Source organism: Mauremys mutica, chromosome 6 (assembly GCF_020497125.1).
Source record: "Mauremys mutica isolate MM-2020 ecotype Southern chromosome 6, ASM2049712v1, whole genome shotgun sequence".
NCBI classification, from domain to species: Eukaryota; Metazoa; Chordata; order Testudines; family Geoemydidae; genus Mauremys; species Mauremys mutica.
This window is the reverse complement of record NC_059077.1, coordinates 88013099-88026790: the sequence shown is the minus strand read 5'-3', so window position 1 is coordinate 88026790 and position 13692 is coordinate 88013099. Positions and strand designations below refer to the sequence as shown.

Below are 13692 nucleotides of genomic sequence, written 5' to 3'. Positions count from 1 at the left end.
GGACCTGCTGGATGCTTCCTGGGAGCCGCCACTGCCTGGCTCCAGGCGGCTAAAGGGGGCCCTGGCACTGCCCTGGCCCATAGACCACGTAGCTCCACTCCCCACTCACCGTGTGGACAGCTCCCTGCGGCATGTGGGCTCCATTCAGTGTCAGGCGCCGTGTGCACCAGCAGGATAAATAGCTCCCCAGCCCCCACTATGCTGCCTCCACGCAGCCACCCTGCCCGGGCTGCTGCCTGCCAGCAGCCTTGACCCAACGAGGGCATTTGGCCAGGGCTTGCAGCAGCCAGAGGCAGGGAGGGCACCGAGAGGGCCGCGGCAGAGAGCAGGGGCGGGTGGTGCCTCGATGTGGTGCAGTTTCCCATGTGCCCCCCGCAACTATCTCCTGCAGTGGGGGTGGTGGTAATTATAAAGCCAGGTGGGAGAATCAGTGGCCACTTTGGGTGAGTCTGCACCGCAGTTTAAGCACAGGGTTAGTGGGACTTGAGTCAGCTGAGCTGTGTTAGGGATCCCTGGGCTTAGGGTGACCAAAGGTCCCAATATTAGAGGCTTTGTCTTATATAGGCAATTATTCCCCTCTCCCACCCCCCCGCCCCCCCAAAAAAGTGTCCCGATTTTTTACACTTGCTATCTGGTCACCCTACTGCTGACTCACTGGTTTAGGTATGTAAATCTGCAGAAGAACAGGTAAAGGTTGTTGCCTCTTCACTCATACTATATATTCCTTTTCCACTCAGAATCACTTCCTCCAGATTACACCCAGTGGTGAGCTGGAGCAGGTTCCCACAGGTTCTCAAGAACCAGTTGCTAAAATTAGACCTCCATGGAGAACCCGTTGTTAAAGGGCCAGAGGGTGAGCAAAGAACTCTGGGGGGGGGGAGGAGGGAACCGGTTGTTAAAGATTTGGAGGGAGGAGGGAACCGGTTGTTAAAAATTTGGCAGCTCATCACTGATTACACCTCTTCACCCAACTTAACTCTGTGTAAAGTTAAGAACACATTACCGGTATTTTAATGGGACAGTCTCACAGTCTACAAAGTTAAGCACATGCATCAGTGTTTTCAGTATTGTCGCCTTAGTTGGTAAACATTATATGTAAATATTCTAACCAGCAAGACCTGACTACACTTATGTAGGCGCAAAACACCCTATATTCATTTAATTCCATACCCCAAAGATTTTCCCTTTTATTAATAAAAATATCTTATTATTCAATCAATATGTATAGCACTAGCAAACAATTGATGGAGCTCTGAGATATGCTTAAACACCTGGGAACAAATTAATTTTGAATCTTTCATTCTAGTTAAATAGCACATTATTACTTCTGTATATATCCAGCATATGTAATTTCCAAGGGGACATAGTGTAGGTTGGGTGCTGAGGCGTAAATGAAGAAGGCATCTATGATATGTGAAGTGGCTGCTTTGCTCAATTAGCTATTTCTAGACTTCTGAGGTTTTTGGGGGGGTTTTAGGTAGAACCCCCATAATTTTATGGAAATTATAATACATTTTATTGGGGTTAAGTAGACTCCATTGAGGCATACTTTCACTCTTAGCTATTTCTTAATCTGGGTTTTTCTTTCCTAATTAACATCATTATTTCATATTTATATTATAGTAGTGGCAAATGCCCCATTAGGATCAGAGCATCATTATATTAGGCACCGCTCAAACACCTAGGGATATCCTTCCACAAAGAGCTTGTGTTCTTGTAATATATTATATTAAAACTACATAAAATGGTGGCTGGAAAAATGAATTGGAAAATAAGACTGGGGTAATTCAAACTAGACCTGATCAGAGCGACCCAAAAGATCAGGGAGTGAAATCCTCCCACCTCCATTGAAGTCAAAGAGAGTTTTGCCTTGTATCCAATGGAGAGTCCTGTGTGGGGATCAGGTACATATCAACCTCTCTAACCCATGGGGAATCTGCAAAGAAATAAATGCAGCTTGAGCTGGAGGAATATCTCAGTGTTTTCTTTTCCCACAGGACTCACTTCCATGTTTTATCCTATGGGAAGGAGAGACTGTCCTATGTTCCATCTTCAAAATCTTTATTATTGCTGGTGATACACAATCCAGAATGAACCCAGCTTGACTTTCTGATCCCAAACTGAGGTAGAAAACTTTTCTTTTTACTTGTAACTAAGCAAATAGGCTCTGGAAGTCACCGAGACACAGTAAATGTGCAGAACCCCGCAAAGCCATTTATAAAGAGTCACTTTCCAGCAATCAACTGTATTTGAAAATCTATTTCCAAAAGTACGGCAGTTAACACAATTACTGGTATTTGCCCACCTACATTCCCATCTGCATAACATTTTGGCTGCACAATAGCTTTCATTTTACAGTAGGAAAAAGATGTACATTCCATTAAAGGAAATCCCCATGCTGCTACTTAAGTGTGACTCAACTGACTCATTAGTAATCAAATCTATCTACATATCAGCACCACACCAATCATTTGTGGTACCAGACTATCTGAAGGGATTTGAAAACCTCAGCTACCTTGGGAAATTTGTGAAGTTTGTGGGGGAAGCATGGTTTACATAAGGCAGCAAAATACATTTGAGAAGAATGAGCAACAAACTGATTTCAGAGTCAATTCGTCTTTCTCTGCAGCAAACATAGCAGAGTCTGCTTCAAAGAAAACAAATTAGACCTGTTTTCAGTATACAACAAAACAAACAAAAATAAAAAAACAACCAGCCAGAGGAAAACAAAAATCATAAGTTATACCCTGTCAGAATATTGGAGTTGTTTGAAGGATAGACTTTTAGAGCTCCAAAAGAGGATAGTGGTCCAGTTGGTTGGTCTAGTTCTTGTAAATTCTTTTGTCTTTTCTCTTGTTTTCCTTTTTCCCATTTGCTTTTATTTTGAACTCATTAGATACAGATTACTCCAGAGACTTATGCTCAAGAAATACCTTCGGGGTACAGAAAGGTATTCGGAATAATTCCTATGTTTGTTAATTGGGGCATATTCTTTAAGATGTAAAATAGTAATTTTACTAACTCTTTAATGTGAAAACAATGACTTAGTTGTTAAAACTCTTAAAAAATATAATTAGTCTTCCTCCTAGCATAACTTCCTCCTAGCATAATAATTTGTTTTACTCTATAGCATAACATTTGGAGATCTTACATCAAGAAGATTGAAAATAATTTATGTTTCTATAACTTCAAAGGAGAATTAGCACAGAAGATTTTCCATAATCACTAGAAATTAGCTGGATCTTCCCAATGACAAGATGAAGCCTTCTCTGGAACAAGGTATCAAACTCTGCAAATTCCCTCCTCTGCTGACTCTTTGGACCCTAATACTTACATGGCAGGTCTCTTAGACATGTGACCTGTTACTCACAGTTTCATTGGCCCCACATCACACACACCAGGGACGGCAGAGCTAGAGTACCCCTCCTGAGTCTTGTCTGTGATCCTGTTTGACTTGAATACCAGCAGGCTGTAGAGTGGATTTCTCACTGCCTTCCCTTCATACTATTTGGAAAGTTGCACTTTAGTTCCACCTTCCACAATCTTTTGAGGAGGGATTACAGGCACCTATGAGGTGGCCTGGAAAGTGTCATCAAGTATGCAGAGGTAAGAGACCTGGTCATAGATAGAAAGGGATTTAGATGCTTCTATTCTATAGGCTCTTATACTGCCCTCATCACCATAATATCTGAGCACCTTCCAGTAGTACATTAAGCAATGTAACTGCCATCTGTCACGGACGGTTCAGCCTGTCTCCAGAGGGAGATTTGTGTCTGCAGAGTTTTGTTTTATTAGGATTCTTTTTTAAATCTAGACACTTCTAGGTGTTTGTGGTAGAGAAGCATGTCGAAGAAGTGCACCTTGTACTTGGAGTGGAAGGTGGTGAGGTCTGTGATGGTTCTTAGCTCCTGCAGGAGTTGATTCTCCTGCACACAAGGATTTTTGCTTATGGTAGAGAGCTCACTGTGGCTGAGGAGTGGAGTTGTTGACTACAGACTTCATCCGAGAGGTGACACATATCTGTTATTTCACGCTGGGCCCCCTAAAAACCAAGGGCTAGCTCTTCGCTTGGAGTCATAGGTGCTGGAACTAGGGGTGCTAGGAGTGGCTACCATACCCCCTGGCTTGATGTGGTTTCTATTATATACAGAGTTTACAGTTTGGTTCAATGGCTCTCAGCACTCCCACTATAAAAATGGCTTCAGCACCCCAGCTTGGAGTGCCCTTTTTCTACAGTGGGATGAATTAGAGTTGTGTCCTTTCAGGATTTCTATGACCATCAAGCCCATAATTGCATGTGTGTTCACCTTCTCAACCTGCAGCAGAGGGAAAAAATGAATCTCTCTTCAGTAAACATCTGCTAAAGGAACAGTTTGTTTCAGAGAATACTTGTGAACATTGAAGGCAGGGGATGTCATAATATAAATGCCTCTCTCCAAGGCTGCAATTATAGAAAGAGAATGAGGGAAAGTTTAGCATTCCCTCATCAACTGACTTTTACAGTAAGGACTTTACAACTTGAGAAATTCCCATAAGAGCAGGAGAACAATATGTACATTTGCCCAATAATCCACAACAGACGGCCTGATCCTGGAGCCTTTGCTTACATGAGCAGCCACTTTAGCCTTGTCTCTGGTAGGAAAAGTTAGCAAATAGTTCCCATACTATGGTTCAGTTCCACCAATGGTAGCAGTATTGGGAGCCCTAGATAGATGGGCTTTTTAACCACTTAGACTTGCTCTTGTGTTTAGCTGCATCTTGGTGTTTCAGCAGAAGTCCCTTATTACGTTTACATATACTAGGGAAATTTAAAAACCATAATCCACTGATGCAAGAAGTAGCTTTTTAGCTTGTATATACTGCTACTTCATTACCTAAATAACTTTAAGAATTTTGTTAAATCAGATAAAAATTTGAAGAAAGTGCCCATAACATCTATTTCAGGTAAAGCTGAGTTACAATTTCAGTTTTGAAGCACCTTTATCAGTTGCTTGTAACATCCTCAAACAAATTCTGGGCACACTTTATATTAACATTTATATTAGTTTATAAAGGGATAAGAAATGATTAACATATAGGTATGTTGAAGACATGAATAGTATGTGCTATAGATGGTTGTAAGTACTGCAGTAGAGTTATAGATGATTATAAGCAACCTACTGCACGGTTACTCTCTTTAACAATCTATAATAATTTAGTAACTATTTATTAAAACACCTAGTAATAATTTATAAACCATTTATAAATGGAATCTTAATACAAGGTGTGACCCAAATTCCACTAGGGCTGAAAATTTCCATGCCTAGTCTCAACCCAAAGATGAAACTTTTTGGAAACTCTGTTCTTCAATACACAGGTATAACTCACATCAAGGTCAATGGGGACTATAACCTTGAGTATCAAGGCAGATTTGTCTTAATATATTCAAGTTATATAACCCAGCCCTATCAACCTTAAGATCTCTTAGCTCTTCCTATGCCCACACTGCCCACAGCCATCATCCTCATTGCACCTTTTCGGGGGGAGGAGGGGGGTCCCACAGTTACCTGGCCTTGTCTTTGACCAAATCCTCAGACTGTTACATTTCCCCTGACTCTACCTTTCTTGAGGTCACAGCAGTCAAGTTTTTTCTCTCAGGGTGATTGATCATGCGTGACCACAAACCAACAATCTATACCACCAATTCCAGACCTCTTAAATAAAGCAAGTTTATTTGGCATGGGACAGAAAATAAAGAGAAAACTCACAAGTGAAAAAAGTTAAAGCAGAATATAAGCTCAGGCTGTAACATTGTAACAATTATAACCTATTAGTTCAAGAAGATGGAAACTGCAGATGGCCAAAAATTCCTGGTTCTTCATCCTACAGCAGCATGCTATTTGCCGCCTTTCAGCGTCTCTCTTCAGAAATATGTGTGACATGAACTGGATAGAGGTATCCAGGATCAGTACGTTTGCGTAACCGGAAATTTTCTCTTGTTATGGTTCTCAGTTTTCATTAGCATGTTGTGTATCGCTTTAGCCCTGCACAATTAAAGGCGTTTTTGTAAGCTTCCACATATTTAGTTAAGTTCATTGATTCATCATATAAGCTGCTTAATTTCCTCCTCCTAATTTATTTGCGTACATCTTGGTGCATTGACTATTTCATACCAGCTTTGCCCTCTCTGGGTCTGTAATGTAGTCCTGCCTAGAGGGGGATGTGGTGAACCAGCACTATGCCTCTAGCATAATCAAGTCAGTTTGCAGTGATGCAGACCTGGGCAAGGTTTTCACTGAGGATCAGGACAGAGGTCTCGTTGACCACTAATCTTGCATTTGTCAACATACATTTGAGATTCTGGTGACGCCCTGGAGGGTGTAGTAACTTCAAAAGACATGGGTGCTATTTGGTTGTGTTGGTGTAGCTGCAGATGTCTGGCAATTGACTAGAAGAGGGGAGGAGAGATAGTCCAGAGTGGTTTTGTTCTGGTGGTGATGGACTAGCACAGCAGTTTTCAACCTGTGATCCGCTGAACCTGCGAGTCCGCAAACTATGGCTAAGAGGTCTGTGAAAGGTTGTCATTACCATAGAACAGTGGTTTTTAGTCTGTGGTCTGCGGATCCCTGGGGGTTCACAGACTATGTCTAAGATTTCCAAAGGGTTCTGCACCTCCATTTGAAATTTTTAGGGGTCCGCAAATGAAAAAAGGTAGAAAACCATGGGACTAGTGGATACTAGATGTCTTGTATGTGACACATCTGCTCAGTTTTCCCTGACACTGCTTCTGCAGTTAGTTGAGAATGGGCCTAGCTGACAGCCAAGTGCCAGAGCAGTGTATGGTGTGGTGGCAGGTAGGTTGCATGATGTTCTTTCTCCCCTTTTCTCTTCATTCTTCACTTTCTCACCTGGCAACCCCTATTCCTCCTGCTCCTTTCTCAAGCCTGACCTCCTTTTCCTGACATCCCACATCTTGCCTTATCCTTCCTATGCTGCCCTGATTCTTCCTATGCTTCCCCTCTTTCCCAGTCTCTCTCTTTTTCTGTCCCATGCAATTCCTTTTGTCTGCCCTCGGGGATAAGATCTGGGGGAGGAAGTTCTGGTTCTCAACTCAAGCTCTTCCCACAGTCCCAGAATAGCAGGAGCATTGCCAACCCTCAACATTTAAAAACGATGAATCAGGACCCAACAAATCATGAGATTGGCCTAAAAATCATGGTATTTTTAAAATCATAAATTGGGGGCTCTCTTTATTTGCCTTCTGGTGGCACTTGTTTCATTTTTTCAAGCTTTTCTCTGTAACCATGAGAGCTAGAAACTTACTTCTTTAATGAAAGCTGAGATTCTCCTGCAATCTATTGATTGCAGCAGCTGGGGCCTTAAGAAAAACATGAGACTTGCAGTAAAATTTCAGGAGATGGCAACACGGGGATGTTTCAACTAAAATGCTCAGAAATGAAATAATTTACAATATAGACTTTAAGTCCCTGTCATTTGGCTTCAAAGTAAATACCCAGTTGGGACAAGCGAGGGCAGTTTATACTTCTTTTAGGGCAGTGGTCCTCAACATGGCGCCCGCCAGGGCATTTATGTGCACCCGCCTAGTGCCGAGCAGGGGAGAGAAGCCGCGGCCCCACACCTCTCCCCCCCCCACAGCCCACTCCTGCACTCCAACCCCCTTGGCCCCATCCCAGAGCTTTCACCTCTCCCACACCCCAATTCCCTGCCCCATCCTGGAGCCCCCCTCCTGCACCCTGAACCCCTCATTTCTGGCCCCAGCCTGGAGCCCTCGCCCCAACCCCCTGCCCCAGCCCAGTAAAAGTGGGGGGGGAGGGGGAAAGCTGGAGCAAGTGGAGGGCGGGGCCTCAGAGAAGGGGCGGGGAAGGGGGCTGCCCAAGGATATTGGGTTTTGTGCAATTAGAAAGTTGGCCGGGCAAAGCCTGCTCCTGCAGGAGACACAGCCCCGCCTCCCTCAGCACCCGGGGGCAGCACCTCCGACCGCCTCCCCTTTGCTCTGGGAGAGCCTTTCCTCTCCCACCCACACAGGCGTCTTCCCTGGGGGCCCCATCGCCTCTCCTGGGCGGGGTGCGCCCCACAGAGCCCTCTGCTCCAGGGGGCCCCTTTGGCCTCCCTGCCGCGGGCTCTGGTCCCCAGCCCGCGGGGAGATCCGCGGGGCCCGCCCGGCTCTGGCTGTGTGGCGGCGGGAGGGGGAGAGCCTCGTCCTTGGCTCCTCCCTCCGCGGGAGCCTGCTTCTTCCCCAGCCTCTACGTGATGACGCGCCGGTGACTCGCCGGGGCCCCTGGGCACAGGCCTGTGGAGCCCAGCGCTGCGAGCCGGCCCCCGAGCCCGCGCCAGGGTCCCGCAGCGCAGAGCAGAGCGGCCAGCCGGCCAGCCAGCCAGCCCCGGGGGCGCCGCTTTCCCCTGCGGCTCGCACCGAGGGAGCCGGGCGCCGCGGGGTGAGTAGCCAGCGGCGCGGCGCGCCTGGGCATCCCAGGGACACGGCTTCCTATCTCCCCGCCACAGCGCAGCCCGTCCGCCGTCCCGCGGGAAGGAGCTCGGGGAGCAGCGGGGGGAAGGAGGAGGCAGCGGGGGCGTGAGTGCAGTTGTGCATCGTGACAGCGAACTTCTTGCGGCGAGCCAGAAGCCCCGCTCCAAACAGGCTTGTGTGTGTGTGTCTGTTGTACATCCAAAGAAGTAGCATACATAAAATCTGGAGGTGCCTGTGTGTGGTTTTTACATGGTTCCGGAAAGAGATCTTTTTAAAAAAAAAAGCGGGGGGAGAGGGGGGATTTTTTAATCCCCTTTTGTAATTGCAGTTGTTTGGTTTGGGCTTTAGCAGAGTAAGAGAGAGAGGTGAAAAATGTTTCTACTAAGCAGGAAAGGCCTTTTCTCTTTTTGGATGGTGTGTATGTAGTTCGCTTGAATCTCTGTTCTGTGCATAAATAATACACCCAACAAATACATGATGTACCTTTGTGTGAGATACTTATCAGTGTCTAACCTGCCTTCCTCTTTCTACCTATTGCTCCTCAGGGAGGATAATGAAATATAAATATTGGACTTTAAATGGAAATAATTTGGTTGGGGCTTAATTGTGTGGAGGTATTGGAATCTTCATTTGGCTGGTCTGATTTTTTTGTAAATAGCTTACTTTGAAAGCACATAGTTCTATCAGACATGGGTTTATGGATTAATAATTTGTATTTTCAGGAGATAAGTGTTTCGGGGAGAGGAATATACCTTTTATGTGCAGTCGTGTATTACTGAGGTGTCTAATTGGCAAACCAAAATGATTAAGTAGCAATCTCTTCTTCTCTCTGTTTGTAAAGGGAAATGGATTGCCCTGTCCCTGATATTAGTAAACTATTAGCTGTCACAATGGGCCTTTGTGGTTTGCTGAGCAGAGAGAGGAACACTGAAGAATAACTGGAGTCTGAGAAAATTGTGTTGGCGACACTGGTTTCATAATTGGTTTTGAACAGATTAGTTGTTGAGAGATCGGTAAGTTTTCTGACATCTTGAGGGTTGTGCCAGGCTTTCTCCATTCCCACTCTCAACCATCAGATTTAATGCATGTATTGCCTGCGTGTCTTACAAATATAAATATATTTTATATATTAGGAAAAGTAGGGAGAGAGAGGTGGCTCTATAGAGAGAGGAAGAGGGCAGATTCTGACAGATGACATTGACTGGCTTCTTTTCCTGCCCCATCTGCCTGGTAATTGCAATATGTGTGATGCTGCGGTGTCCGACTTAGGCACTGCCTTCTCTTCTCTTTTCTCCCCTGCTTTGGATAATGGGATGGTGTTGTGAGGACCAGGTAGGATACAAACATTGCCATAATGGATCAGAACAAATAGTCTATCCTGTTTCTGGTGATGATCGGTACCAGTTGATTGGGAGGAAGGTCTAAAGCCTCTGTAATGGACAATTACACAGTAAAGAACCTCACTAGTAAGAGTGTGAAGGAATAATGATGCTAGTCAATAGCTTGTGGCTCTCCCCAGAGAAGGAGTGGGAAGGGATTTTATTGCTTAACTGTTTGCAAGGCTTTTTCAGTTTTTGCAAATACCAATAACAGAATATAGGGAAGTAGTGTTTGGGAGGGGAAATTTTAATCAGCAGGAAGCTTACAAAGTTGCAATAGATGGGTTAGCATTCTTGAGAGATGCGTTAGATTATTGTGTAGGGCAGTAAAAGGGAAAATGAAAGGAGGCTAATGCCGTTGCTCTGGCTCCTCCTCCTCCTTACTTGCTGTCATTAGAAGAGTGGTGGATAGAATAATGTAGGAGTTGAAATATGCTCTGTGGAATAGCTGCTTTCAAACGAGGTGGAAAAACACTGTTATGCACAACCACAGTGTGAGACAAAAAGGAAGCTAGGTACTTGTGCTAGCAGCTGTACTGTTTCTTTACTCATTTGTCAGTATCAGTGAGAATAGTTTCAGAACTGGATTCAGATTTTCTCTATCATTCTCTAAGCTTTATATCTCAGCCTGGGGGCATATGACATTTTTACAATATATATTCATGTAACTAAAAAGAAACATTTATGTTTTTATGATTATATCTGCACTGTTTTCAGTGGACTGTGGGTGGAGGGGTTCCACTCTATGGTTCTCAGCACAGGATCAGGGCCAGTGAGTCTACTCATCTGAGTAAGACAAGTAGGATTTGGTTCAGGGTTTCAATTCAGAATCATGTTTGTATTTCTCCCATTAGATTCATTGATTGACACATACCGGTAACTTCTCTAGTTCTTTCTATAATTTAATTTTTTTCAGATATCTGGGCATGGCATTTTGCAGATTATTTCATAAAGTGTATTTGTATCTTTGGAAACTTTACAAGCAAAACTAAAGCAAATAAAAATACTGAGACTTACAAAAAGACAGTATTTTCATCTGAAGACTTTTAGTATGTATATTTTATTAGTTATGTGTAAAATAACAGTATTTTGCTGCATGGTATAACATTCCACAAAGCATCTTGTGTCCTTCATCATTAAGGCAAATGGGAGTTACCATACAGGACCAGACCGTTCATTAAGTCTGATAGCCTGTTGCTTGCAATGGGCAGTACCTGGCTGATGCTGAAAAGAGAGGTGATTTCCCCCACCCCTCCATATTGAACTTATCTAGTTATGCAATGCTGAACATGAGGGGAAATGATGTATAACAGATGAACAGTATAAACACTTTGGCACTACACAGGAATCTAGGAGTTGCTCTGCCACATTAAACTAGTTGTCCATCTAGACTAATGCCCTTTCACTTGACATTCTGCAGTACCAGATGCTTCAAAGGAAGGTGCAAGTAACTCTGTAGTAGACAATTACGGAATAACTTTCCCATAAGAGAAATTTCTTCCAAACCCGTCAGTTGGTGGTTGGTTTATGCACTGAAGTGTGAGTATTTATGTCCCTTATAATTTTTTTATCCTAGCTAGATGTTCTTTTAAATCTATACATGTCTAGTTCTTGTAATATCCTACTAAGCTCTTGGCAGCAATGATCTTGTGGCAGTGAGTTCCACAGAATAATTATGCACTGTGTGTGTAAATAAATCATTGATTGGGTTTAAAATGTGTTGTTTTTCAGTTTCATGGAGTGCTCTTTGTACTGAGAGAGAAGGAGTTTACCTTGTTATTTTGTTGTACTCTATCGTGTCCCTTATTACTGGTCTGCTCTCTAAGCTAAACAATCTTCAATGCCTGTTCATATCTCTAATAATTTTTGTTGCTAGTTTCTGATGCCCTTCTATTTCTGCTTTCTTTTTTTGGAGATAAGATGAAACAGTATTCCAGATGAGGGTATACCAATGTTCTATTTTCAGTTCCATTCTTTATACAGCCTGACACTTTTTCTGCTTTGCATGTCTCAGTGCAGTGAGCTGTATAATGCCACAGTGGTTAGACTGTTTATCTCTGTTATACAAAAGTTCCCCTTATATTCACCCTTTTTCCAGACTACTGGAATGCTGAACAGTTTTTCATAGAGCTGCCCACCCTGTTGTCTAGGTCTTTCGCCTGAGTGTTTACAGTTAATTTAGCAGTGTGGATGAATAGCTAAAATTCTATGCCAACAAATACATAGTAATTCACACTGGAAGAAATAATTTCATCTGCCACTGTGCTGCTCATTTGCCTGGCTTTATTAGAGTTCCATGGTCTTTTCTAGTCTTTACTTAAATTATTGTCATCTGCAGTTTTTGCCAGTTCACTGTTCACTCTTTTCCAAGACCACTGAAAAGTGTCTTAAATACCAGCCCAGTACAGGACATTGGACCACCCCACTGTTAACCTTTTGTTTTGCTGAAAACTGATCATTTAGGTCCCAATCCTGTAAACATTTACACACATGCATAAAGTTTGCAGTTTCTAATCCATGACAGTACTGTACTTTGTTTCTCACTCCCATAACTACTCAGTTACCTTAAGAGTCTCTGGTGTGAGATTTTGTTAAAGATTTTTTTGAAAATCCCATTAAATTATTTCAGCTAGCTCTCCTTTATCCACTATTTTGCTGAAATGTTAAAGAATTGTAGTAGCTTTTAGAGGCAAGATATCCTTTCACAGGTGATATGCTGGTTTGTCCATATCCTATTGTGTCCATCTAATTATTGTTTCAGCCAGTTTTCCTAGTATTGAAGCAATAATATAATCTAGCTCTTATATAGTGTCTTTCATTAGTAGATTTCAAAGTGCTTATACAAGTAGGTCAGTAGCGTTATCCTTATTTTACAGGTGAGGGAAACTGAGGCACAGGGTGGTGAAGTGACTTGCCCAAGGTTATCCAGCAGACCAATGCAGAGCCAGGAATAGAACCTAGGTCTCCAGGGTCCCAGTCCAGTGTTCTATCGACCGATCATTGGAACTGAGTTTTGCAAATATTTATACCTGTGAACTCAGTGGGACATGAGTAAAGATATTCACACGCATTATGTTTTTGAAGGATCATATCTGTAGACCCAGTGGTTCCCAAACTTGTTCCGCCGCTTGTTCAGAGAAAGCCCCCGGCGGGCTGGGCCAGTTTGTTTACCTGCTGCGTCCACAGGTTTGGCTGATTGCGGCTCCCAGTGGCCGTGGTTTGCTGCTCCAGGCCAACAGGAGCCACTGGAAGTGGCGCAGGCTGAGAGACATACTGGCTGCTGCTTCCAGTAGCTCCCATTGGCCTGGAGCAGCGAACCGCGGCCACTGGGAGCCGTGATTGGCTGAACCTGTGGACGCAGCAGGTAAACAAACCGACCCGGCCCGTAGACTGCTGTAGACTTTATTACCCTAAGGCTTTGGCTACACTTGCATTTCAAAGCGCTGCCGCGGCAGCGCTGCCGCGGCAGCGCTTTGAAGCGCTAAGTGTAATCAAAGCACCAGCGCTGGGAGAAAACTCTCCCAGCGCTGTCCGTACTCCACTTCCCTGTGGGGAATAACGGACAGCGCTGGGAGCGCGGCTCCCAGCGCTGGGGCTTTGACTACACTGGGGCTTTGCAGCGCCGCAATTTGCAGCGCTGCAGAGGGTGTGTTTTCACACCCTGCTGCAGCGCTGCAAATTTGTAAGTGTAGCCAAGCCCTAAAAGACAGCATAGCAGATTATGATTTCTTTAAAGGATTAATGAAGAATATTATTTTGGGTTAGAGAGCAGTTTGAGAGATGACTGTGTAGTACAGTTTTTGTTCAGAAACAGGCTAAACAAATCTGAGCTAGAAACATTTGTAG

The 13692-nt window shown here is 43.9% G+C and overlaps 1 protein-coding gene across 1 annotated transcript in view; it reads left to right on the top strand.

Moving 5' to 3' along the window:
* The first annotated feature begins 3476 nt into the window (after positions 1-3476).
* The window catches only part of JAK2 (Janus kinase 2), a 148005-nt gene continuing 137789 nt past the window's right edge, over positions 3477-13692 (top strand). Inside the window, exon 1 of the mRNA XM_045021258.1 lies at positions 3477-3606. Within this exon, the coding sequence (XP_044877193.1) occupies positions 3570-3606 (37 nt within the window). The 5' untranslated portion in view covers positions 3477-3569. The remainder of the gene's footprint in view (positions 3607-13692) is intronic.